At 44.5% G+C, this 27,926-nt stretch overlaps 1 protein-coding gene across 1 annotated transcript; it reads right to left on the bottom strand.

Moving 5' to 3' along the window:
- Positions 1 to 1,502: 1,502 nt before the first annotated feature.
- On the bottom strand, positions 1,503 to 27,876 carry Cct7 (chaperonin containing TCP1 subunit 7). Its single transcript, XM_004668281.2, has 12 exons — positions 27,743 to 27,876; positions 13,169 to 13,322; positions 12,305 to 12,411; positions 8,645 to 8,770; positions 7,729 to 7,781; positions 7,107 to 7,278; positions 4,738 to 4,902; positions 4,138 to 4,326; positions 3,460 to 3,557; positions 2,979 to 3,111; positions 2,245 to 2,451; positions 1,503 to 1,859 (listed from the first exon to the last, which is right to left on the bottom strand). The coding sequence occupies exons 1-12, from the start codon at positions 27,746 to 27,748 to the stop codon at positions 1,638 to 1,640; spliced, it is 1,632 nt and encodes a 543-aa protein (XP_004668338.1). The 5' UTR covers positions 27,749 to 27,876; the 3' UTR covers positions 1,503 to 1,637.
- Positions 27,877 to 27,926: the final 50 nt, after the last annotated feature.

Raw genomic sequence — 27,926 nt, forward strand, 5'->3', positions numbered from 1 at the left:
GGTCACCAACCCATAACCTCAATCCTGCTTTCAGTGTCAGTAGACAAAACCTTGCAGAAGCCCCTTCCAGGGCAAGCCCACAAAAGCAGAGACACAGGTCCTGAGGCCTATCCTGCATGCAGCCCCACTAGCTTGGCCCCACTTCAAAGGCCAATCAGGCTTTGATCTATGGGAAACTAAGTTACTATCATGGCCAGGCCTTAATTTAACAGTTTCACAAAATTGGCTTATTTCATTAATTAATGAAGCCCTAATATATTTTAAAACATAAAAAAGAACAGGAAGCCAGGCGTGGTGGTGCACGCCTTTAATCCCCAGCACTTGGGAGGCAGAGGTAGGAGGACCCCGAGACTACATAGTGAATTCTAGTTCAGCCTGAGCTAGAGTGAGACCCTACCTCGAAAAACCAAAAAAAAAAAAAAAAAAAAGGGATTCCAGCTTAAACTACATATACAATAAGCACTTAATAAACACAATGCTAAGTCAGCTGCTGACACCTTGTACAGAAAGACACAGGTGAGGCTCAAACACCACAAGATTATCAGGTCACAGCCTGCCCACTGCCCCAACCTGCTTCCAGTTATCTAACCATAAGTGCTAGGCCCAAATTCTCTTAATATCACTACCCAGTTTCAGGTAGCAAAGGCTTCCATGACTCAAGATAACACCTCCAGTACCAATATTTACCCACTAGCTAAGGCTGGCTTTCAGAACTAGTGTTAGACTCCTATATACTTCCAGTTGTCCTGTACCAGCCACTCCTAAACTTCCCTGGTCACGAGAAAACAGATGCTAAGGACAGTGCTGCAGGTATCATCACACCTATACTGAAGCAGAAGAATGAAAAATTCAAGGTTTGTCTGGGCTACAAGAGTGAGTTCAAGTCCAGCCTAGGCCACTTAGACCCTGTCTCAAAATAAAAAGAGGAGCCAGGTGTGGTGGTGCACGCCTTTAATCCCAACACTTGGGAGGCAGAGGTAGGAGGATCGCTGTGAATTCAAGCCCACCCCGAGAAAACAGTGAATTCCAGGTCAGCCTGGGCTAGAGTGAGACCCCACCTCAAACAACAACAAAAAAAGAGGGCTAAGGATGTGACTCAGTGGCAGAGCACTTGTCTGGCATGCAGGCTCAAGCCGCAGTACCAAGACAAAGAGACCCTCAGAGTAGTTAAACAGTGGGTGGGTGCTCTCTCAACTACCTTCTCAATGGACTTAAATACCACAAAAGTCCAGAGAGTCTTCACCTTAAAGATCTTGAATAAGAGGGAACAAAGGTCTAAACCAAGAAAGCCCACAGGCAGAAGGAACACCGGTGCTTGGGAAGCCACTCCACATCTAGCCACTTCCACACCAGGGGAATGTAGCTGCAATGACACCTGAAGATAGGCCCACTCTAGAAGAGCTCACTTCAGGCCAATAGAGAATTCTTTTCTGCCTCTTGGGTGAATGCAAACATAGCTCGAGTTCTGAGAGGCAGTGGAACATCTGAGATAAACTACTATGCCCAAATAATCTTATGTTTTATTTAAATAACCTACAGTTAGAACACAGTGGACCAATGACAACCATTTCCTCGTCTCACCAAGCTGGGGAGGAGGGTGCACCTGTGCTGGGCAGCACTGATGAGTGTGAGGTGCCTCAATGGAGGCGGCCTTGGCCCCGGCCCCGGCCCACGGAAGGGGGAGCATCCACAGTGGAGCGAGGGTTCTTGATGGTCTCATCTACAGATACAATAAGGCAAGCAGCCTCAGAGGCTGCTGTCAGTGCATTGATCCGCACCATAGCTGGTTCCCACACGAAGGCCTCAAAGTTGTCAGCAATGTCCTCGTTGTTGATGTCCACCCCGTACCACATGCCCCCCTGAAAGAGGAAGACAGAAGAGGCACTATGGGACATGTTTCTTCCTGTATACCCTCCAAAAGACCTAATTATCAGGAATCCCAACTCTAAACTTGATGGTACTTCCTTGAGAAAAACCACACTTCACTACGGCATCACAACAAGACCAGAAAGTACACATCTTCCTAGTGACTCCAGTCTCTCCCACCCCAGGCCATGCGAATCATAGGAGCTTGCATCTTCTCCCAGGAAGCCATGGTTTCCAGACCTAGCATTGTGGCCTGCCTTCTGCCTACACACCAGGTTCCCCTGCAGCATTGGGCAGAATGCACACACCCAGTGAGCATAGCACACACTATCCCCGTCCAACCCCTCATCTCTGGACCCCAGGAGAGCTGGAACCCACCTGGGCATGACGAGCCCGCAACTTGTTGAGGATGTTTGTGGCATCAAAGCCAGCATTGTCACACAGCTGGCGTGGAATAATTTCCAAGGCCTTGGCATATGCCCCAATCAGCAGCTGCTGCTTCCCTGGAATGGTCCTCGAGTAATCCCTCAGGTATTTGGAAAGCTCCATCTCGATGGCCCCACCACCAGCCACCACAGAGTCGTTCTGCAGAAATAAAACCACTCTCGATGCAGTGGGCCCTGGTCCAGCCTTAATCTGGGACATCTAGCAGGTCCTTTAACCCAGAAAGAAGATGGTGCCTCAGTTCTTCCCCACCTTCAACCTGATGAACCATACCAGCTTCAGTTTGCTAAAAAGAACTAATCAGCCTTTAAGCATGGTCTATGTAAGACCAAGGCTATTTCTCCATGATTTGTAGGGTAAATCAAGACCTGCTGTGATGCCTAGAAAAAGGCAGGTTACTAGGGAAGAGATCTGCATACAAACCAGCTGGGGGGGGGGGATGGCAAAACTAAGAAAATGCAGCCTGGCCAGGCATGGTGGCGCACACCTTTAATCCCAGCACTCGGGAGGCAGAGGATCGCCAAGAGTTCGAGGCCAGCCTGTGAATACAGAGTGAATTCCAGGTCAGCCTGGGCTAGAGACCCTACCTCGAAAAACCAAAAAGTAAAATAAAAATGAAAATGCCACCCGCCTATTGGAACCAGACAAGTTCTGCAAACAGCCAGTACCTTAATGGCCCTTCTGACAATCATGATGGCATCATGCAATGACCGCTCTGTCTCCTCCATAAACTGCTCAGCACCACCACGGAGGATGAAGGTACAAGTCTTGGCCTTGGGGCAGCCAGTGAAGAAATTGTACCTATGCCCAGGAGGAAATTGTACACACAAATGAACTGCCATCATCTTGCTGTCTGTTCTGCTGCCCAACCCTCCCAACACCAAGGTTGCCTAGTCCCAGCCTTAAAGTCATTTCCTTGGGAAGGTCTGGGACTGTATGCTGCAACATCAAAGATTGTGGAGTCCTATGTAAAATCCAACTAGAACTTCTCCCCTCCTCTAACACTTAATGTATCTGAGCTTTGTATACTCTTAAAGGTAGGATCATGAAAAACAACAGTAAAAGCTCTACCACATCCAGAGGATGTCAAAGGGGCAGACCCAAGTAGTTTTTGTGAGTTGAGCCTACAAGCAGCCCAGATGTACTCACCTCTCACCTCCAATTTGAGTCTCTTCAAACACCTGGCAGTGGCCCAGCACATTTGGAGTCAGAGCATTCACACTGGTCTGGATTGAGCCTCCACAGGCCTGAGAAATAAAGAAAGCAAAGCAAGATCATAATGTGTCCACCTGCCCTCCTCCACCCAGTCACTGTACCAGTTCCCATGCTGAACTCTGCCACAGCTCCCAGAACCCTCTACACTAGGTAACCCATCCCCTCACCTCCAGATAACCCCTACTGCTCCCCCAAAAAGAGAACAAAACTGAAACATGATAAGGGCAAGGAGCCTAGCTCAAAGGAAACAAGAACCCCTTGGCTTCAACCTATACTCTCTCCTCAAGACTCAGGTGCTTTGGGTCCAGGAACTGAACTCAGGGGTAGTCCTTTTGTGAGATGTTAAGAAAGGGAAAACATCAGGTTGAGCCTGCCCAGCTGATAACTGCACTATTGCTAGGTTCCATTACATACTAGATTTACTTTCAGTTCAGTTTTGGTTATATTAACTTAAAAACAGTATGTATACTAACAGGTACAAACACTGAAATGGAATGCTTCCTGGCTAAAAGAATGAACACAGAACAACCTGACAGTATTTCAACTACAACAGGGAGAGAAGGAACCACTCAGAGCCATGAAGGCTAAGAAGTGGCCCGTAAGTTTGCTTACCATCATTGTCCTCTTCAGATCCTCCTCAGGCACACGGCCAGCACAAAACATGTCCCTGTCAGCAAAGAACTGTGTGGCCACATCTCCAATGGGGAGTTTGGACAGTATTACTTTGGCTCCAGACTGATGAATCTTTTCCAACTTGCCATAGAGAATGTTCCACTCAGCATCAACAATTGCCTGATAATCCTAAAGAGATCCCAAAAAAGGATGAGGATGTTTTGGCATGGACACTGCTATATACATTAAGTCTAAATATATTGCCTCACAAATAGTGATTTATCTGAGAACTGATGGGGGATCAAGAGAACAGCTGCTCTTTAGAAACCAACCAATACTTTTAAACACACAAAGTAACCGCAGGGCAGGGAGCTCTGCTCTCCTGGAGTAGCACTCAAGTAATCCTGTAGGTACCTGGACAGAAAATAGTTTAGCCTGGTAAGCTTTAGCCTTTTCTGAGGTGCTGTACCAGGCATTTTATCAAAGTAAGAACACCTTCCCTCTAACAGGCTGTGCTGGAACCTCCAGAGACAGCCTAGAAGATGCAAAGTCCTGGCTCATAAAGTGCCCTTTGCCCACCATCATCAGCCAGAGACTTACCTCCACTGTGTGGACTCTGACTTCAGCATTATCTTTCTCCGCTTTCAGCTCAAGCTCAACATTCAAGAGGGCAATCATGGGGTTACTATACTTTTTGGGCTGCATTTCAAACCCAGCATAAGAGAAAGTCTTCTTGAATGCAACACCAGCCACCAGCTGAGACTCCTGTTAAAGACACAGATAGCTTAATGGTGTGGTACTATCCAGAAATCAAATCAAGCCAGTGCTCGCCCATTGTCATGAACCATATTTTATTTCACTGCTCTAACAAACAAAGCTTCTCATCACAAAATTTAGGACCAATCATCATAAAAAATTTAAAAAAAAAAAAAAAAGGAAGGCAGGTAGGCAGGCAATAAGCTGGACATAGTGGTGCATGCCTTTAATCCCAGCACTTGGGAGGCTGAGGCATGAGGACTGCTTAGAGTTCAAGGCCACCCTGAGACTACATAGTGAATCCCAGGTCAGCCTGGGCTACACTAAAACCCCACCTTGGGAAACAAAACAAAACAAGACATTTTAGTTTGAGAGGCCAGGTGTGGTAGCACATGCCTTTAATTCCAGCACTGGGGTTTCTACCACTTGCTCTGTAATAGAGCTTCCTGCAGAAAGCATATTGTACTAAGGATTGACTTTAACATGTCAAGAGACTTATGTCCAATTCTCAGCACTCTCTCTTTATGAATGGCCAAGTCATGTCCCATTCCATAACAAGTTTGTCAGTGCTAACATGTGATACTGTGTGCTGTCAGTGAGTAGTATATGCTCCCAGTTCCTGCTCAACACCATTAACCCACAGCCTCCTAAAGGGGTGATGCCTATGCCAATTCACAATGGAAGGGTTGCCAAATAGAAAAAGGACTCCTGAGCTGGAGAAAAGACTTAGCGGTTAAGTGTTTGCCTGTGAAGCCTAAGGATCCAGTTTAAAGCTCAATTCCCCAGAACTCACGTTAGCCAGATGCACAAGGGGGCACACATGTCTAGAGTTCGTTTGCAGTGGCTGGAGGCCCTGGCGCACCCATTCTCTCTCTATCTGCCTCTTTCTCTGTCACTCTTAAACATAAATTAAGAAAAAGGACTCCTTTCGAAAATGTGGGGGCAGTGTTGTGGAATTGGGAATGAAAACCTTTTGAAGTTGCTGGAATAAAGAAGAGTGCAGGGAAAAAGAGGAAGAAGGAAGGCAAAAGTGGCAGGGATCAGTGTAGTAGGACATTCTATGCCCTGATAAATAAAGCCTTCCTCTTAGCCTGCAGATAATGTGCACCTCCAGAAAACTGTACACAGAGAAGAAACTTCACCATGCAACACAAAGAATGGATATGAAGAATGCAAGACTAGAGAAGGTTGATCATCCTGGTCTTAGGAATGAGTGAGACACAACTTAAAATGATTAGTAAATAGCCGGGCATGGTGGCACACGCCTTTAATTCCAGCAATCGGGAGGCAGAGGTAGGAGGATTGCCATGAGTTCGAGGCCACCCTGAGACTCCATAGTGAATTCCAGGTCAGTCTGGGCTAGAGTGAGACCCTACCTCGAACCCCCCCCCAAAAAAAAGATTAGTAAATTAGTAGGTAACACAGTAACTGACAGGTTGCAGGGAGTCAGGAAGCTTCTCAAGAATGGGCTTTGGGTTTTACTATGACAAAGGATACAGATGATACAGGATCAGATGATGAACACAGTAAACAGCTAGATACAGATTGAAGAGATTAGATAAGGACTACATACAGATCAGGACTTCTCTCTATTAACCCCGTGAATATGTAAGTTATTGAATTCTGGGCTAGGTTTTATGTTGAGAATTTTACATAAGGTCAGGCACAGTGGTGCAAGGCAGGAGTCAGAAAAGTCACTATCAGGCTTTAGAGAGGGTGTAGTAGTTAAGGAATTTGCATGTAAAGCCAAAGAACCTTGGTTCGATTCCCTAGGACCCACATAAGCCAGATGCCCAAGATGGCACATGCATCTGGAGTTCGTTTGCAGTGGCTGAAGAGCCCGGCATGCCCATTCTCTCTCTTTCTCTCACTCTCTCAAATAAATAATTTTTTAAAAATAGTTTTATTTTTTTTTTTTTGTTCATTTTTATTTATTTGAGTGACAGGCAGAGAGAGAAAGAGGCAGAGAGAGAGAGAGAGAGAACGGGCACACCAGGGCCTCCAGCCACTGCAAACAAACTCCAAACGCACACACCCCTTTGTGCATCTGACTAACGTGGGTCCTGGGGAATCGAGCCTTGAACCGGGGTCCTTAGGCTTCACAGGCAAGTGCCTAACTGCTAAGCCACCTCTCCAGCCCTAGAATAGTGTTAAAAGAAAAGAAGTGTCAGTGTGAATACAAGCATCATCTAGGAAGGCCACAGCAGGCTTACCTCTAAGGCTCCACCCTGAACCTTCTTGATCCCAATCATCTTAAGTTGGAGCAAATCATCAAGCATAACCACAGCATCAACTACCATCTTGGCAAAGAAAGCCTTCTGCTGGGAGATCAGCTTGGAGCTCAGTGCTGTCATGGCACATTTTTCCAGCAGCTTCCTCTGTTCCCTGCAACACAGGGGAGAACTGGCAGTGGTTTTGGAAAACCAAACTCCTTATATGATTCTATTGTAATGTGGAGGTGGATTCCTTCCATATTATACTCTATACTCTTTACATAGTGTGAAAAACTGACATATCACATAAACCATTTTGGAATTAATCCATCATTCACACAAGAACCTACTCTAATAGCTGTACACATCACCCCATTAATTATATTTCACCCTAAATTCATCACTCAGCCTTCTCTATCTTCATTTTCCATATCTTTAGGACAGATTACAGTGACAGACGGCAGCTGCTTCCATTGTGGCAGCGTTTCTACTAGTCTACAGCCCCTTCTCTGTTTGACAAGAGCTAAAGAACCCCTGGCCCGTACAGGGAACTGCAGCATGCTTCTGCATCCAATATGGTCATAGGAAGACAGGGTCTTGACAAAACCCACTGCAAACTTACACTTTATCTTGTTTCTTCACAGTCACAGCAATCTCTCTGATCTTGTTAACTGCCTGCCAACAACAGAAATTGAGTGAGTCTCTCATGCTAAAAACAACATGGTGATGTGGGTCATCTCTCCTTATAGCCTGTTCACTCCTCAGTCTTAGGCAGATCTTCTCTGTAGCTAAAACAGCATGGCTACGTAGGAAAATGTAAAACTACAGCTTGGAAAAACCCCAAAGTTAGAAATGTAGAATAAGAAGTTGAGTGTGGTGATCTATGCCTTTAATCCCAGCATTTGGGAGGCTGAGGTAAGGACTGCTGTGAGTTCAAAGCCAGCCTGGTACAGAGTGAGTTCAGGGGATAGAGTGAGACCCTACCTCAAAAAAACAAAAATGAAAAAAGATGGAGCTGGAGAGATGGCTTAGTGGTTAAGGCATTTGCCTGCAAAGCCAAAGAACTCAGGTTCAGTCCCCCAGAACCACAATATGGACAAGGTGACACATATGTGTGGAGTTCATTTGTAGCAGCTGGCATGCCCATCCTCTCTCTCCTTTCTTTTTTCCTCTCTCACAAATAAATAAAAACAAAATAAAATATGTATGATCACAGTTCTTCCAGGATTTGCCTCTATATCTTCGGTAACAAAGACAAAAGAGTAAAATTAAGCCTTGCTACTATTTTAAGACAAACTTCTGGCTTACTGAAAACATTTAGGACAAGGCTTAATGAGTTACTTATACACACACACACACACACACACACACACACACAAAATATGTATTATATAGCAATATTTTAAACATATCTTCTCCAAAGTATTTCTTAAACATGGTCATACTTTAATATCTCCACCTGAATCAGCACAGGTGCATTCCTCATACTCCAATAAAGACATTATCCTCACTAAGAGAAGTGTGAAGTGATCCCATACCAACTGGGTAGCTGTGCGGAAAGCACGGATGATGATTTGAGGGTGCAGACCTTCTTCCACATATGGTTTCACCTGCTTTAGAAACTCGGCCGCCAGCAGCGTCACTGAGGTAGTACCATCACCAACCTGAAAGAGGACACAGCAAACATATTTACTAGTGTTCAGAGAACAAAGCCATTTTCAGGTAATCTACCAATTTAAAGTAGACATTGTTGGGCTGGAGAGACTGATTAAGGCACTTACATCTGGAGTTTATCTGCAGTGGTTGAAACCATGGCACATCCATTCCCTCTATCTGTCCCTCTCTCAAAATAAGTAAGTAAATAAAGAAAATATTAGCTGGAGAGATGGCTTAGCAGTTAAGCACTTGCCTGTGAAGCCCAAGGACTCCAGTTCAAGGCTCAATTCCCCAGGACCCATGTAAGCCAGATGCATAGGGAGTGCATGCATCTGGAGTTCATCTGCAATGGCTGGAGGCCCTGGAGTGCCTGTTCTCTTTCTCTCTGCTTCTTTCTCACTCTGTCACTCTTAAATTAATAAAAACAATTTTAAAAAATAATAAGCTAGGTATAGTGGCATACACCTTTAATCCCAGCACTTGGGAGGTTGAGGTAGAAAGATGGCCAGAAGTTCGAGGCTAGCCTGGAGCTAAAGACTTAGTTCCATCCAGGCTGCATGGGTGCCCTCTGGCCAGAGTGGACATGCCAGGGAGGATGGAAGTGTCTGGAGGGGACTGGACCCATTAACTGTACATCTTGTCCATTGATTCTGACTTTGCAGCCTGCCTACCTCACCCTAGCAGAAGGGACAGAGAGGGCACAGAGGTGGAAGTATGTGTTTGGGGGATTGTCTGGGGGCTTTAGGCAGGAAGGTGAGAATGATACTGGGAGTCAAGGGTCAGGGCTTATAATATAAACTAGGCCTGGGGCTGGAGAGATAGCTCAGCAGTTAAAACACTTTGCCTACAAAACCTAATGACCAGAGTTGGATTCCCCAGTACCCATGTAAAGCCAGATGTACAAAAGGGGCGCCATGCATCTGGAGTTTGTTTGCAGTGGCTGGAGGCCCTGGTGTGCCTATTCTTTTGGTCTCTCTCCCTCTCTCTCCTTGCAAATAAATAAATAAATAAATAAATAAAATTTTTTTTAAAAAAAGACTTAGTTCCAGATCAGCCTAGCCTAGAGTGAGACCCTACTTAGAAAATAAAAAGTCAGGCATGGTAGTGTATGCCTTTAATCCCAGCACTCGGGAGGCAGAAGTAGGAGGATAGCTGTGAGATCAAGGTCTCCCTAAGATTACACAGTGAATTCCAGGTCAGCCTGGGCTTCTACTTCAAATAAATAAAAAAAGAAAAATAATAAAGCGGACATTGTTTGGGTGGGTGCCAAGCTTTTCCCGAGAAATGAAGGCTTTAAAAAAAAAATTATCTACTAGAGAGAAGAAAGAGGCAGATAGAGAGAAAGAATGGGTATACTAGGGCCACTGGCCACTGCAATTGAACTCCAGATGCACAAGCCACCTTGTACATCTACATCTGGCTTACAGTGGTACTGAGGAATCAAACCTGGGTCCTTAGGCTTTGCAGGCAAGCACCTGAACCACTAAGCCATCTCTCTAGCCCCAAATGACACTTGGAAAGTGGAGAAAGGTGAAGATGGAGAGTGATCTGCCTGTGTCCTGAATAGTAACTCTAGACCAGTCCCATTCTCCAAAGGGTTGATTTAACAATCAGATCTTATCAGGATATGAAATCATGCAAGTGAATTGAGACTTTATTATATACAAAGCACTGTGGTAAGCAAGACAGTTCTTGTCATGCTGGTAAGACACAAACCAGTGTACGAAGAAACAGAACATAAGTATCTTTAAGGAACACCAAGTAGTGCAGGAGTTCACAAAGGCTAATTTTCAGATGAATCAGACCCCCAGGACCATCTAAAGTTCAGTATGTTTCAAAAACTATTTGGAACAAGCACATTCCTCTAATATTCCTTAGATAGTGTTTTTCTGTGCTGTGAGCTAAAGTCTATATATGTATGTTTGTTTTTTGAGGTAGGATCTCACTGCAGTCCTGGCTGACCTAGTATTTACTATGTAGTCTCAGGTAGCCTCAAACTCACAGCAATTCTCCTACCTCTGCCCCCACCCAGTGCTGGGATTAAAGGCGTGCACTACCACACCCAGCTAAAGTCTAACAAAAGAGAAAAGACTAAGAGCTTGTACAAAAATTAGCTATCATCTTATTTGGAAGGAATTTCTTTTCAACTCACTTATGTCTATCATGTAAGGTAAGGCGCAACAGACAATAAGGATACAGAAGACTTGAAGCAGCCAGATTTCTAGACAGAAACGTCTTAGGCCCTTGTTAAAGATAGTAACCCAGATGCACAAGGGGGCTCATGCCTCTCAAGTTCCTTTGCAGTGGCTGGAGGCCCTGGCACGCCCATTCTCTCTCCCACTCTCTCTGCCCCCCCCCCAAGTAAATAAATAAAGTTTAAAGGACCTGGGCATGGTGCATGCCTTTAGTCCCAGCACTTGGGAGAAAGAGGTAGGAGGATTGCTGTGAGTTCGGGGCCACCCTGAGACTACAGAGTGAATTCCAGGTCAGTCTGAGCTACAATGAGATCCAAAGGGAATAAAAAGGGTAAATCATATCTATATTTCAGTACACACACATTCCAGAATAGAAACTTGAAACATCTCCAGCACTATGGGGTTCAAGGTAGCCGAGGCTAAGCTGGAATTTACTCTGTAGTCGCAGGGTGGCCTCGAGTTCATGGCAATCCTCCTACCTCTGCTTCCTGAGTGCTGGGATTAAAGGCATGCACCACCACAACCAGCTTTCAGCACTATTTTATGAGGTGAATAACAGATGATTCACATGAACAACAATTTAAAAGGCAGACTGGGCATGGTGGTGGATGCTTTTAATCCCAGCACATGGGAGACAAAGGTAGGAGGATCACCATGAATTCAAGGCTGAGACTACATAGTGAATTCCAGGTCAGCCTGAGCTAGACCAAGACCCTACCTCGAAAAAGCAAAAAACAAGCAAACAAACAAAAGGCAAGGAGGAAGGGCTTAGCTCTAAAGACCATTATCATTAACAAAGTGTTAATGGGTGTGGAAATTATGTTGTTTTTTATTTTATTTTTTTAATTTCTATTTGAGAGACAGCGAGCGAGAGAATGGATACACCATGAACTCCAGATGAATGCACCACCTTATGCATCTGGCTTACATGGGTTCTGGGGAACTGAACCTGGCTTTTTAGGTTTCACAGGCAAGTACCTTATTAGCTAAGCCATCTCTCCAGCTTGAATTATATAGTTTTAAAGATGAAATATTCTAAGTATTTTATAAGCACCATTCTAATTTTAGACATAAAATTTATTTCAAATTTTTATTTATTTGTTTGAGCAAGAAAATGGGCATGCCAGGGCCTCCAGCCACTACAAATGAACTCCAGATGCATGAGCCTCGTTGTGTATCTGGCTGAATGTGGGTCCTAGGGAATCAAAAAACCTAGGTCCTTTCACTTGCAGGCAAGTACCTTAACCACTAAGCCATCTCTCCAGCCCTTAGACATAAAATTTAAGAGTGAAGTAGCAAGCACACATGTTTTTAAGCACCACTTAAATATATGTGACTGACTCCTACCTCAGCATCTTGGGATTTGGCAATGTCCACTAAAGTCTTTGCTGCAGGATGGACGACATCAAGAAGTTTAAGAATTGTAGCCCCATCATTAGAAATTGTTGCTTTGCCTTAAGAAAAAGAAACATTAACATTTACAGCTTTTTTCTTGAATTCTGTCTATTTGGACCTGCAGTCAATGTACACTTTTTCTTGGGATGGGATTACAAGATATTTTCATTTTTGTTTTGGTTTCCAGGCTGACCAGGAGCTCACTCTGTAGTCCCAGGCTGGCCTCAAACTCATGGAGACCCTCCTCCTCTGCCTGCAGAGTGCTAGGGTTCTTTAAAGAAGTGTACCACGCCCAGCAAGAGGTTACAAACTTTTAAAGCTTATGGGTTCCTGACTTTTTTTTTGAACAACTTTTATAGCTCAACTGGACAGATAAATGTTTAAATAAGCCAGGCATGTTGGAGCACATATATAATGCCCGTACTTGGGAGGCTAAGACAGGGGCATCTCAAGCTTGCAGCCAGCCTGCACTATATAGTACAACTCTTACATACCCTTATACAACTGACATCCAACCAAGTTAACACACTACAGCAGAAAAGACAATTTTCTTCTTGTATTAGCAATATGATACAATAGGAATGACTTCAGAGAACACCAGTTGGCTCTTCTTCATGTTCCCAGGCCCTATTTTCCTATAAGGCAATGGACTCCTAAACCCAAGATCTCCCATATACCAGCGCATTCAGGACAATGTACAAAATGACACTGTTTTAGAGTGATTAATCCCTTACAGACCTTAAAAGCAGTAGAATTTCTGTCAACCCATTAGTCCCAAACACTCCCCAGGTGCCTTGAGGAACCTTTCAGACTTACCTCGGCCATCCACAATAAGCTTGTCCATGCCACGGGGACCCAGGGTGGTTCTTACAGCCTCAGCAATCACCTGGCAGGCACTGATGTTACTCACAAGCTGCGGGATGCCTTGGGAGCTGTCAGTTCCCTCTTTCAACAAGATAACTGGTGTGGGCTAAGAGAACAGAGAACAATTTACTATTTTTAATAATCATTTCTTGCATGAGTCTCACTGGGGGGTTGGGGATTCAATTTATCTCAGTGGATAAGTGTTTGCCTAGTGCAAGGCCCTGGGTTCAGTCCTCAGCACCGTGGGGGCAGGTAGGGGATCACAAAAAGAGAAAAAAAAAAAAACACAGAGGGAACATGAAACTCATTGAGCTGGAGAGAGATTTCAGCAGTTAAAGGTGCTTGCTTATAAAGCCTGCTGGCTCCTGTTCCATTGCCCAGCCACCCACATAAAGCCAGTTGGGCACTTGTCTGCAATGGCAAAAGACCCTGGCATGAGTGCTTGCCACACAAATGTGCATGCAAATAAATTTTAAAAAGAAAGAAAGAAAAACAAAAAAAGAGTTATCTCAGCACCTGGGAGGCAGAAATAGGAGGATCACCATGAGTTCGAGGCCACCCTGAGACCACATAGTGAATTCCAGGTCAGCCTGGACTAGAGTAAGACCCTACCTCGAAAAAAAAAAAAAAACCCACACAAAAAAACCCTGTATATCTATTTAAATCATATCTTCTTCAACCACCTTTGCCTTCAAGACTGAAGCCTACAGTTCAGGTGTGCAAAACAGAAAGTGGTTTGAAAAACATGTACTTTCAGGTGCCCAAGCCTTTTAGAGAGGGGAGGACAGAATGTACACCAGGGCCTCTTGTGCAGCATATGAATTCCAGACACATGTGCCACTTTACATGGACATTGAGGAATCAAACACGGACCAGCAAGCTTTGCAAGCAAGTGCCTTTAAGTGCTGAGCCATATACCTAACCCTCAGCCTTTTCAACTTCTGACGATGCTCTATAGTAGGCAATGAAGTCACAGGACAGGAGGAAGAACAGGCCCTGCTTCAGTTCACTCCACAGCAAAGCACCTACTTGTCTTGTTCATGAAGCAGAGGGGAAACAGGTGCAGCACACAAGGTGCCAGCAGCTTAAGACTGCTGTCCTGGAGATGCTTGCCAGCAAATTTACCAATGACCTTCAACTGAGGTATAAGAAGATAAGCAGAGGAATAAAAGGCACTTAAAAAAATTTTTTTTTGTTTATATTTATTTACCTATTTGAGAACAACAGGCAGAGAGAGAGAATGCACGTGCCTGGGCCTCCAGCCACTGCAAACGAACTCCAGACGCGTGTGCCCCTTGTGCACCTGGCTAATGTGGGTCCTGGGGAATCGAGACTGGAATGGGGGCCCTTAGGTTTCACAGGCAAGCGCTTAACCACTAAGCCACCTCTCCATCCCTAAAAGGCACTTTTGTCTTGCCTCATACCTAAGTCATACAAGATTGCTGTCACGTCTGCTGTTGGCACTGTAATGCCCCCCATGTGACGAATTTCCAATCAAGACACCCCAAAAGTTTTGTCTTCTCTTCTACACTTCACAAGGGCTTTCTTTGCAGAACCTGCTAGGGAAAACTATGGAAAGACAGGGATGCTACCTTTTTCAAAGGGCACTTTCCTCCAGTGCCCAGCAATTGGCATAGACATAACTGGCAGACCAGACCTCCCTCTGTATGTATCCAATTCAGGAATGAGTTATGACCCAGTTCATGTTCTCATATTGGGCTAACTTTGCCTGTGAAACAGAATATAATAAGAGGAAATACTATTCAAACACATCCACTGTTGGTTATTTACACTAGGTGATGCTTTCAATTTATTTATTAATTACTGTGGAATGCAGTAAAAAGTTTGAAGGCCAGCCAAGCATGGTGGACCATTTGGGAGTCTAAGGCAGGAGGATCACTGTGAGTTCAAGGCCATAAATACTACATGGTAAATTCCAGGTCAGCTTGGGCTAGAGAGAAACCCTACCTAGAAAAAACAAAACGTAAACTTCTGCTAAGAGATGCGTGGCAACCACACCAAAGCAGCTGGGGGGGGGGGCAGGGTCAGTACAATACATTCTTCTACTAAAAAGGGAGGGTGTGTAATAAATTGTCAACCACAGCAGAGAAGTAAGAGATACCCAGAGCATCTAGAGACCACAGAAGCAGGCAGAAGCAGCTCCAGGTCTGCGTGGCCACAGCCACAAGGCTCGGCCTCAGTCACAGGAACAGCCAGGTCAGTGAATTCTCCACTCACATCAGCCCCCTCCCAAACTCAAGAAACCTGAAGGGGGGATGGTAAGGACCAGTAAGAGAATTTTGAGGACCAAGAGGAGAACTTCAGCCACCATCCACAACCTCCCCTCACCCACCACCAGCCCAAGCACGAGCAAGCACCAGAGACCTGGGGAAGGGAGCTCACCTACACAGCACCTGGCACAGGTGATCAGAGCAGCGATCCAACCAGGCTACACAGCGCAGCAAGGAGGGACTCAAACAGGCACACAGCATAACTGAGACCAAAGCAATCCCAAAAGGTAACTGAGGTTACACCAGGTCAGTATCCACCAAATAAGCCTGGTATATAGTCTTGCATTGGAAGTGCTAATCACACCTTCCATGTCAGGGTAAGTAATATGTTAAATCGGATGGATGGTCAGATTTGCCATTCTTAAATAAGCTATATTATGGGCTTGTCATTTGTAGTTTCCTGATTTCTAGTTTGTTTCCTCTGTCATTCGTTGGGGAAGGGTCTCACTTGGTCACAAGCTGACTTGGAACCCTCTACTGACCAGAAATCTTAGCCTCCTAGTTAACAGGACTAAGGGTGTGGGCAACACACAGCCTTAGGGACTGTGACTTTGTTAGCGCATCTGTTTGTCATAATGCCTACTCTTGCATACTCTGCTGTTTTTCATTGACTGTGTACACTGTTTAGTTAAATTTTAGAATTTGCCTGTATTTTGTTCTACTCAGCCTACCTGAATACTCTCATAGCAGGCAAACCTAACACCTAGGTCACTTCTGTGGTTACTCTGAGTCTTAAGAGCCACACCTAGCAACCTAAGCTCCTACCCTAAAGATATACAACAACAGATTTATTGACACATCTAATAATACTGCAGATAATAAGAAACCCAAAGCATTAAATGAATCCAAGAAGCAAAAATCTCTACATATACAAGAAACACAAAAAATCAAGACAATATAAATCTGCCAAAAAGTATTAATGCATCAGAAATGACCTCCAGTGAGACTGATGTACAGGAAATGCCTGAGAAAGATTTCAAAAGAATGATTATAAGTATGTTCAAAGAAATCAAAGAGGAAATCAAAGGAATCAAAGAAAACACAGGAAACCAAGTTAATGAAATAAGGAGGTCAATAAAAGACATAAGGAAACAGAAATAATGAAGAAAATGCAAAAAAAAAAAAATGAATGAATGAATGAAGAAAAATCAGTCAGAAATAGTAGCAATGAAGAACAGTCAGTAGAATAAAAAGCTCTGTAGAAGCCGGGCGTGGTGGCACTCGGGAGGCAGAGGTAGGAGGATCGCTGTGAGTTCAAAGCCACCCTGAGACTCCATAGTGAATTCCAGGTCAGCCTGGGCTACAGTGAGACCCTACCTCGAAAAACCAAAAAAAAAAAAAAAAAAAGCTCTGTAGAAAATATCACCAGTAGAATGGATGAAGGAGAGGACAGAATATCTAAACTAGAAGACCAGGAGGTAGATATAATACAGTCCAACTAAGAGAAAGACAAACTAATAAAAAAGCATGAATGGGAATTTCAAGATATTCGGGACACTATGAACTGAAAGCCTCCTGCCTGTTGACTAGCTGTCAGATTGCTGGAAAGAACTATGCATCCAGTTGGAGAAGAAAAGTAACCAACAGTGTTAACCAGCAGTAGACTACATGTTTCCCAGCTGGCTACCAAGGCAAAATGTGCTGTCCCATGCAAGGGTGGCATGTCTTTTATGGGGAAAGCCAAATACTCTCTGATTGGATTTGAGTTCCTTTCCATGGGAGGGAATTCATACCTGGTACTGAAAACCTAATCAAAAGCCTATGACTAGGGGGGTCATAAGCCCTAGGCAGGGGAAACTACTACCACTGTCTGGCTAAATGGATATATCATGCCCACCAAACTGCCCTCCAAATACCTATGTTTATGCCCATATATTAATGTTCTCACTTTCTCTTTTCAAATGGTGGTGGCCACTGTAGAGATTCAAAACTCATCAAATGGGCTACAGAGATGGCTCAGTTGTTAATCGCACTTGCTAGCAAAGCTTTATGGCCTAGGTTTGATCCACCAGTTCCCATGTAAAGCCACATATACAAAGTGGTGCATGTGTCTGGAGCCTGTTTGAAGTGACAGGAGGTCCTGGCATGCCCATATATATATTCATTCACTCTCTCTGCTTGCAAATAAATAATAACTATATTTTTAAGGGGCTTAGAGAGATGGCTTAGCAGTTAAGGTGCTCACCTGAAAATCCTAAGGACCCACGTTCGATTCTTTAGGTCCCATGTAAGCCAGATGCACATGGTGATGCATGCATCTGGAGTTCACTTGCAGTGGCTAGAGTGCCTGGGATGCCTATTCTCACTCATATTCTCTCTCTTCCCCCCCCCGTCTCAAATAAATAAAAATAAGAATCTTTAAATTAAGTAAAAATAAATATTTTTTAAAAACTCATCAAAGTGCTAGAAGAGACAATGGAGTGTTTAGCACTAAGTGAGACAACTCTGTTACACTCTCCAATGCTCAGTGGTGGAAAAAGTCAAAAGAAGGGGAGGAATGCTTTGCAATGCTGTCTTCCAGACACTGAGTAACTGTGGTACTCATAACCTCATAGCCATGGGCAGACACTACCTACGTAAAACCTGCATAATAGAAGAATGAAAAAAATGACATCAAACTAGAAGAGACAAGTCAGGCATGGTACCACAAACCTTTAATTTCAGCACTTGGCAGGCAGAATGAGGCCAACCTGAGACTACGGAGTGAATTCCAGATCAGCCTAGACTAGAGCAAGACCCTACCTCAGGGGGGAAAAACATGTAAGAGGGGATGGAGAGATGGCTTAGCAGTTAAGGCATTTGCCTGCAAAACCAAAGGACCCAGGTTTGATTCCCCAGGATTCACGTAAGCCAGATGGACAAGGGACACATGCATATGGAGTTCATTTGCAGTGGCTAAGGCTCTGGCATGCCTATTCTCTCTCTCTCTGCTTACAAATAAATAAATAACATATATCAAGAGAATCTGATACCAAGCACATAAAAAGCCAGGCATGACCACACATGCCTATAACCCATGCTGAGGGAGGAAAGAGACAGAAGGATTGCTGGGGCTCCATGATCAGCCAGTCTAACCATAAAACAGGGAGGCCAGGCATGGTGGCTTATGCCTTTAGTCCCTGTGAGTTTGAGGTCAGCATGAGAGACTACATTGTGAAATACAGACCAGCCTTGCCTAGAGCAAGACCCTACCTTGAAAAAACAACAACAAAAAATCCACTGGAGAGGGCTAGAGGGAAGGATGGCTTAGCAGTTAAGGCACTTGCCTGCAAAGCCAAAGGACCCAGGCTGATTACCCAAGACCCACGTGGGCCAGATACACAAGGTGGCACATGTGTTTGGGATTTGTTTGCAGCAGCTGAAAGCCCTGGCACACCCATTCTCTCCCTCTCTCTCTCATGTAAATTAAGATAAATTTGTAAAAATCTGCTGGAGAGATGGCTTAGCAGTTAAAGGTACTTGCTAGCGAAGTTTTATGGCCTGGATTTTATTCACCAGGACCCATATAAAGCCAGATGCACAAAGTGGCACCTGTGTCTGGAGTTCACTTAGAGTGACAGACACTCTATCAAATTAATTAAACAAAAAATAACTTATCAGAGAAGAGATTTATTTGGATTGGAGAGATGGCTAAGTGGTGAAGGCACTTGCCTGTGCTTGCCCAACTACCCAAGTTCAATTCCTCAATACCCATGTAAAGCAAGATGCACAAAGTGGCACATGCATCTGGAGTCCATTTGCAGTGGCTGGAGGCCCTAGTGTGTCTGTTCTCTCTGTCTCTCTTCTCTCTCTGCTTGCAAATAAATAAACATATTTTTTAAATTCCATCATGGGGGGCTGGAGAGATGGCTTAGAAATTAAGGCACTTACTTGCAAAGCCGATGGATGCAGGTTCGACTCCCCAGGACCCACATAAGACAGATGCACAAGGTGGCGCATGTGTCTGGAGTTCGTCTGCAGCAGCTGAAGGTTCTGGCACACCCATTCTCTCTATATATCTGCTTCTCTCTCCCCCTCTCTCTCTCTCTCTCTCTCTCTCTCAAATAAATAGAGTAAGTTTTTAAAAATTCCATTGTGAAGCCAGGTGTGGTGGCGCATGCCTTTAATCCCAGCACTTGGGAGACAAAGTAGGAGGATCGCCGTGAGTTTGAGGCCACCCTGAGACTACATAGTGAATTCCAGGTCAGCCCGGACTAGAGTGAGATCCTATCTGGAAAAAATGAAAAAGAAAAAAAATTCCCCTCATGGATGAAGACCCTACCTCAAGGAAATTAGGCAAAAAAGTAGTAAAGGATATCTTACCCTGGACCCTGCATATATACACATAGGGCATGCACATCGGCACACTTGTGCATATACTACACACTCCAACAAAGAAATTAAAAATTAAACAGGGCTGGATAGATGGCTTAACAGTTAAGGCACTTGCCTGCAAAGCCTAAGAACCCAGGCCCTATTCTCCAAATCCCAAGTTAGCCAAACACACAATAGTGAGGCAAGTGCAAGGTTGCACATGCCCACTAGGTGGCTCAAGTATCTGGAGTTTGATTTCAGTGGCTGAGGCCTTAGTGCACCAATTCTCTCTCTCTCCCCCTCTGTTTCTCTCTCTCTCTCTCTAAAAAAATAAAATTAAATAAAAATTAAGGAAATGGGCATCAAGAAACCCACAAAAAAATCCTGGGCTGGAGAGATGGCTCAGTGGTTAAAGGGCTTGCCCGCAAAGCCTAGTGGAGCATGTGTACAGAGTTCGTTTGCAGTAGTTGAAGGTCCTGGCACTCTTTCTCTCTAGGTCAATCTACCTACGCTTGCAAATAAATAAATAGCTGGGCATGATGGCACAAGCCTTTAAAAATAGTCCTGAGTGGCAAAGAGGCAGACAGTTACTGGTGGCAGCATGAGCACGCATACCAGACTCAGTGACAGGACACACAGCATAAGGACTACCTGACAGCAGTCAGAACACCTCATGCTGCATTCAAAACACACTGAAAAGCTGAGCGTGGTGACACACGTCTTTAATCCCAGCACTCAGGAGGCAGAGGTAGGAGGATCACCATGAGTTTGAGGCCACTGTGAGACTATATAATGGATTCCAGGTCAGTCTGGGCTAGAGTGAGACCCTACCTTGAAAAACAAACAACAAAACACACTGAGAAAAAAAATTAAAAAGAAAAGCCACACTAAAACAGGATCAGCAATTCAGAGAGATATCAAGTGATTTTACATGCACCCTAAAGCTTGAAAAATATCACACAGTTCAAACATTGTAAAATCAAAGCCTTGAGTTTGGGATTGGGAAGATGACCCAGTGAATATTAAATTTGCAGCCCTAGAACCCCTGAAAAGCCAGTTGCTGTAGTATTAGCATCTGTAATCCCAGTATACAAGAAAGGAGGGCTGGAACAGATGGCTTAGCAGTTAAGGTACTTGCTAGGAAAGCCAAAGGACCCAGGTTTGATTCCCCAGTACCCACATAAAGCCAGATGCACAAGGTGGTACATGCATCTCAAGTTCACTTGCAGTGGCTAGAGGCCCTGGCCATTCATTCATTACCTCTCTCTGCTTGCAAATAAATAAAATAACAGGACTGGAAAGATTGCTCAATGGTTAAGGTGCCTAAGATTCCCCAGTACCCACATAAAGCCAGATACACAAAGTAGTGCATGCATCTGGAGTTTGTTTGCAGCAGCTGGGCATGCCCATTCTCTCTGTATCTCTTCTATCTCTCTCTGCTTGCAAATAAAGAAAGAAGGGAGAAAGAGGAGCATCTCCTAGAAGTGTGCAGGCCAACTAGTCTGGAGAATACAGTGATAGTGACCCTGCCTCAAACAAGGTAAAAGGCAGAGAACACTACCAAAGTTATCTTCTGACCTCTACATATGCGCGTGCACACACACACACACAGTAAGTCCGAAGAGCTGGGTAGATAGCTTGGTAATTAAACATGTTTATTTGCAAAGCCTGCTTGGCCTGGGTTCAATTCCCCAGCCTCCCACACAAAGCTGGAAGGGGATTAAGTTTCCAGGGCAAGAAATCCCAGCTCGCCTATACATACACATATACACATGCAAGTAACTTTTTTTCCTTTTTTTATTTTGCAAATAAGTTTTTTTTTTTTTTTAATTCCTTTAGCCAAGTGTGGTGGCCCATGCCTTTAATCCCAGCACTTGGAAGGCAGAGGTAGGAGAATTGCTGTTTAAGGCCAGCCTGGGACTATAGTTAGTTCCAGATTGGCCGGGGCTAGAGTGAGACCCTACCACAAAAAAAAAAAAAAAAAAAAATTTTAAGCGTTTGGGCAGAAGTAGCCTATGGATATAAATAATGGTGTGCCCAGAAGCCACAGACTGTTGTTAAAAAATTTCAGTACCAGGGGTGGGATACCTCCAGTAAATTGTTGGCCAAGGAGGCCCCTGATATCCCCAAAACATTACAGGCCATTGCCAAGGCTTTTGGTTGCCCACCAGGACTAGATGGTAACACCTTATTACTGAAAATGCCTGGGCTGCAGATCACTGAGAAATGAAGCTAGAGCTGAGCTGGAAACCTCCTCTCTGGACCAGCTGACAGAAAACTGGAAAAAGGTACACTGTATAGAGCCCTTTGGGAGAGAGAAATTATCAACAGTGTTAAACAGCAGTGGGCCCTGCAAGCCCTAAGATTGGCCAACCAGGCCAAATGTGCTAATTGGTGCAATAGTGGCATGTCTGTTATGAAGGAAACACTCTCTGATTGGACTACAGGCCCACTCCACAGAAGGAAATAGGTGCCTGGTACTGAAAACCTAGTCAAAAGTCTATGGCTGGGGAGGTCATGAGTCCTAGGGAAGTAACAACTGCTGTTGTCTGGCTAAATGAATATATTATGCTTACCAAACTGCCATGTAAGCACCTTTTTAAAACATTCATACCCACATATGTGGGTATGAATTTTAAAATTTATTTGTTATTTCAGAGAGTGAGAGAGGGAAAGAGGAATATAGAGAGAAAGAGAATGGGAATGCCAGGGCCTTCAGCCACTGCAAACGAACTCCAGACGCATGCACTATCTTGTTCATCTGGCTTATGTGAGTCCTGGGGAATTGAACGGAGGTCCTTTGGCTTTGCAGGCAAATGCCTTTACTGCTAAGCCATCTCTCCAGTCACATACCCATATATTAATGCTACTCTCACTTTTGGTTAGAGATTCTTCTTTCCAGATGGTGATGACCACTGGGGTGACTCAGAAGTCACCATAGGCTGGAGAAACAGCTTTAGTGGTTGAGGCCTTGCCTGGAAAGCCATAGGACCCAGGTTTGATTCTCCAGTACCCACTTAAAGCCATTTAGATAAGGTGGCACATGCATCAGGAGTTCATTTGCAGTACATGCAGGCCCTGGCATGCTCATTCTTTCTTTCTGTCTTTCTCTCTTCATTTTTTTCCTTGGTAGGGTCTTGTTCTAGGCCAGTCTGACCTGGAATTTACTATGTAGTCTCTGGGTGGCATCATGGCTATCCTCCTACCTCTGCCTCATGAGTGCTGGGATTAAAGGTGTGCACCACCATACCCAGCTCTCATTCTTTCAAATAAATACATAAATAAATAACTCAACCATAGAGGCTGGAAAGATGGCTCATCAGTTAAGGTGCTTGCCTGTGATGCCAAACAACCTGGGTTTGATTCTCCAGTACCCACATGAAGCCAAATGCACAAAGTGGTGCATGTATCCTGAGTTCATTTGTAATGGCTAGAGGGCCTGGCACACCCATTCTCTTTCTCTTCTTGAAAACACATAAATATTTTTAAAAATAAAATTAAAATAAAAGCCAGGCATGGTGGCACACACCTTGATTCCAGCACTTGGAAGGCAGAGAAAGGAGGCTCACTTTGAGTTCAAGGGCACACTGACCTACAGAGTGAATTCCAGGTCAGCCTGGGCTAGAGTGAAACCCCATCAAGAAAAAAAATAAAAATAAAATTTAAAAGTCACCATAATGCTAAGAAGTGACAGTGAAGTGCTCAGTTCTGAGACATCTCTACCACACCCTCCAAGGCTCAGATTATGGAAGAGGTGGTGGAAAGAATGTAAGAGCCAAAGGTAGGACTGCTTATAATGCAATCTTCCAGACACAAAATGGCCTTATATCCATGACCTCACACTGCTTGAGACTACTTACACACGACCTTCATAATAGGAGAAAAAGATGATATCAAAATAAAAGAGAAAGAAATAAAATGGAGAATAATGAGGGAGGGGATTTGATAGAGGGTGGATTTGAGAGGGTGGGGATAGGAGTGAAAGAAGGGAATTATCATGATTTTATTGTCTGCAGTTATAGAAGCTATAAGGAAAATTAAAAAAAAAAAAAAGACAGCAATGGCCCCTGCAAGCCTTATGGCTTGTCAACCAGGCCAAACATGCCAACTGGTGCAACAGTGGCATGTCTGTTATGGGCATACCAACTGCTTTCTGATTGGGCTGGAGGCCTGCTCCACAGGAGGGAATACACGTCCAGTACTAAAATCCTAGGGCTGAGGTGGTCACGAGCCCTAGAAGAGTAATGACTACTACTGTTTAAACATTATGCCCACTGAACTGCCCTCTAAAACACTTATGTTTATACCCATATATTAATGCTACTCTCACTTTTGGTTAAAGAAGCTTCTCTTTTCAGAGGTGATCACTGAGGTGACTCAAAAGTTACCATAGCCACGAGAAGTGGAATGTTCAGCACTGAGACATTTCTATCACACCTTCCAAGGTTCAGGGATCCTTGGGGAAGAGATGGTAGAAAGAATATAAGAGCCAGGGTTGGAGAGATGGCTTAGTGGTTGAGGTACTTCCCTGTAAAGCCAAAGAACCCAGGTTCTATTCCCTAGGACCCACGTAAACCAAATGCACAAGGTGGCACATATGTCTGCAGAGGCCAAAGGCCCTGCCATGCCCATTCTTTCTCTCCCTCCCCACCACTTTCTCTCTCCCTGTCTCACATAAGTAAATAAAGTTTGAAGAACCCAAGAGCCAAAGGAAGGACTGCTAACAATGTTATCATCCAGACACAAAGTGGCCTTGTTATTCATGACCTCACAGTGCTTAACAGTACCTACCCAAGACATGCATAAAATAAGAGGAAAAAATGGTATCAAAATAGAAGAGACTAATTGGAAAGAAGGAATTCAATGGAGAGGTTGATAAAAGGGGGAAAGGAGAGGGTGGTGAGAGGGGATTATGATTATGGTATATTGATTGTAATTATGGAAGTTATCAGTAAATGGAAGGAGGGAGGGAGAAAGAGGAGAAGGAAGACCAACTTGAGTCAAATCCATTCCTGGCAAAGTTCTTTTATTTCCTTATCAAGTACACTTATTCAGTGCTTCTGCAGATATTTGTTTACCCTCCTTCCAAGTTGTACCCTCACCTAGAGAGTCACCCTGCCATTTTCTATCAAAACCACATTCTTACCACCAAACAGTAACTCCTCACAGGACCAATTCTTGTCAGTTTTCTCTTCCACAATGAACAGGAACATCTGGAACATGTGAAATCTGTAACTGTCTCTCCTCTTGTTCATACCTTTGTATTGCCATCCACATTAAAGTATGAACTTCCGGAGTTCACCAAGAACAAGGGCCTGGCTCAGTTTGCCCACTGCTGTACTCTAGGCTCTTGAAAAATACCTAATACTGTTTATTATCTGGCACTCAATTAAAAACATGTTGGGTGAAACAATCCATACAATAAACAATATGTTTTTTAAAACTTTTAGAGAGCCGGGCATGGTGGAGCACGCCTTTAATCCCAGCACTTGGGAAGCAGAGGTAGGAGGATCTCCATGAGTTTGAGGTCACCCTGAGAATAGTGAATTCCAGGTCAGCCTGGGCTACAGTGAGACCCTACCTTGAAAAAAAAAAAAAAAAACTTTTAGAATTACAGGGTGGGAGACATGACTCAGCAGTTAAAGGCCCTTGGTTACCAAGGCTGCTAGCCTAGGCAATTTGCCAGTATCTACATTAAGCCAGATGCAAAGTAGTGCAGTGGCAAGAGGCCCTGATGCACCCCTATTCTCTCTCTCCCTTTTTCTCTCTGTTTGCAAATGTTACTTGCAAACAGAGAGATAAGAGAGAATGGGGGAAAAAAGAGAGAGAGAATGGACACAACAGGGCCTCTAACCACTGCAAATAAGACTCTACATGCAATTGCCATTTTGTGCATCTGGCTTCAAGTGGGTACTGCATAACTGAATTCAGGTCATTAGGCTTTCCAGGTAAGCATTGTAATTGCTGAGCTATCTCTCCAGTCCAACTAAAAATACTTTTTTAAAAAAAGTATGAGCTTCAGGAAATAAAACCACTAATCAACCACTGGGCCTCATGAAGTTACAAAGCTCATAACTAGCAAAAGACACTGGATAGAGCAAAGAAGCAACCTACAGAAAGGGAAAAAAAATCTTTGCCAGCTATACATCTAACAGGATTAATATCCAAGATATACTCAAGAAAAAAACCAAGTAATAAGATGGCTCAGTGGTTAAAGGTGCTTGCTTGCAAACCTGCAGGCCCGAGTTCGCTTCCCCAGAACTCAACTAAAGCTAGACACACAAAATAGTGAATTCCAGGACAGCCTGAGCTACATAGTGAAACCCTACCTTGAACATCCCCCCCCCAAAAAAAAGAGTAGACAGCAATTAAGGTACACACCCAATGTCGATCTCTGGTCTCCACAGGCATGCTCAAACACACACATGCACATGCAACATAAATAAGGTAAGAAGCTGGGGAGTGGTAGAGCTCTTGCCTAGCATATGCAAGGCCCTAGGTTTAATCCCCACTACTGGGGATGGAGGAAAACTAGCTACCACTATTAACATGAAGCATTATTTTGTAGAAAACAAGACCAGAAGGCAAAGGTAGGAGAATTGTGAGTTTTGTGAGTATGAAGCCAGCCTGGGACTACAGAGTAAGTACCTGGTCAACGTGAACTACAGTGAGATCCAACCCCGAAAAAAACAAAGGGGGGGGGGACATCCAGCAGAGAAACAAGACAACATAATACAGCAGGAATCATCAATTCAGGTAAAATGCAAGTGTTGCGGTTTGGAGCCCTTTAGTGAAGGTTTATTAATTTATGGTACCTGGTATGGAACCCAGAGCCCTGTTAAGCTAGTGTTCTTACTTCTGAGTAACATCCCCAGCCTTGGTGAAGATTTTATAACAGCATTTAATAGTGTCTTGGAGCCAGACATGGAGGCGCTCAACTTTAATCCCAGAATTCGGGAAGCAGAGGTACGACTGCTGTGAGTTCCAGGCCACCTTGAAACTGCATAGTGAGTTCCAGGTCAGCCTCGGCTAGAGTAGGATCCTACCTTGAACCTCCTCCCTTCCCCCAAGAAATAGTGTCTTGGTTCTGATCCTTTACTTCTGACCCTTTTTGAGAGTCAAAGTTACTTATTTTCTTATTTTATCACTAAAAACCTCCCTTTGAAGTTGGCTTTACTCAACAGCAATTCAAGGTTTTCTTACCTAAAGAAATCTTGGCTCTAAAAGGGAGAAGGGAATGAAGGAGAGGCAGAACTACAGGTAAACCTTTATAAGATGGTAACAGGTAGCGACGCACCATGCAAACACAACACAAGACCAAGAGTTAGTCAACACTGAGTGGTTAAAGCACCTGTCTGCAAGCCTAACGATCCGAGTTCGCTTGCCCGGTACCCACATCAAATCAGATGCATAGAAGTGGCTCAGGCGTCTGGAGTTCGTTTGCACTGGCTAGGGGCCTTGGCATGCCTATTCTCATTCTGTGCATGCATGCAAATAAATAAATTAAAATGCATGTGATGAATGTATGAATGAATGAATGCATGAGTGAATGAATTTAGAGATATAAGCTAAGTCCTCGCATGCTGCACGACCGCAAGAGAGACCCCGGGCTCTGCTCTGCCCAAGCTAAGGTTCCCCACGCCTTCACATCCCGCACTTCCCAGCGCAGCCTCAAGCAGCACTCATTTTCGAGAACTACAAGTCTCAACTACAGGAACGGGCCTCAAAACGGGAGTTGTCAGCCCCGAACCGCCCAGACTCTTGGTTCCTCCAACAACCGGAGTCGGGAGTCTCCTACGCCAGGCCGGAGCCGCCCTGGGAAAGGAGTCAGGCAGGAAGACGGAGAGGGTAATACAGTGCAGGCCCTGTCCCGTCGGCAACACTCGTGGCCTACTGGTACCGGATGGCCGCGGATGGCGGCGGATACGAGGACAGGACTCACCATCATCGTGGAAGCTTGTTCCGCGGCCCGTTAGTCACCTGCCTTCCGCGCCTGGGCCGTCCAGCAAACCCACAATGCCCCGCGCCAGAGAGCTCCCCATACGCTTCGTCAAGCGCAGGGCGGGAGAGGAAGTGGATAGCCGGCTTCCGCCGCTCTCTGGTTAGCATAGAGTTGGCGGGCTAGA

The sequence above is a fragment of the Jaculus jaculus genome, chromosome 6 (assembly GCF_020740685.1).
Source record: "Jaculus jaculus isolate mJacJac1 chromosome 6, mJacJac1.mat.Y.cur, whole genome shotgun sequence".
NCBI classification, from domain to species: domain Eukaryota; kingdom Metazoa; phylum Chordata; class Mammalia; order Rodentia; family Dipodidae; genus Jaculus; species Jaculus jaculus.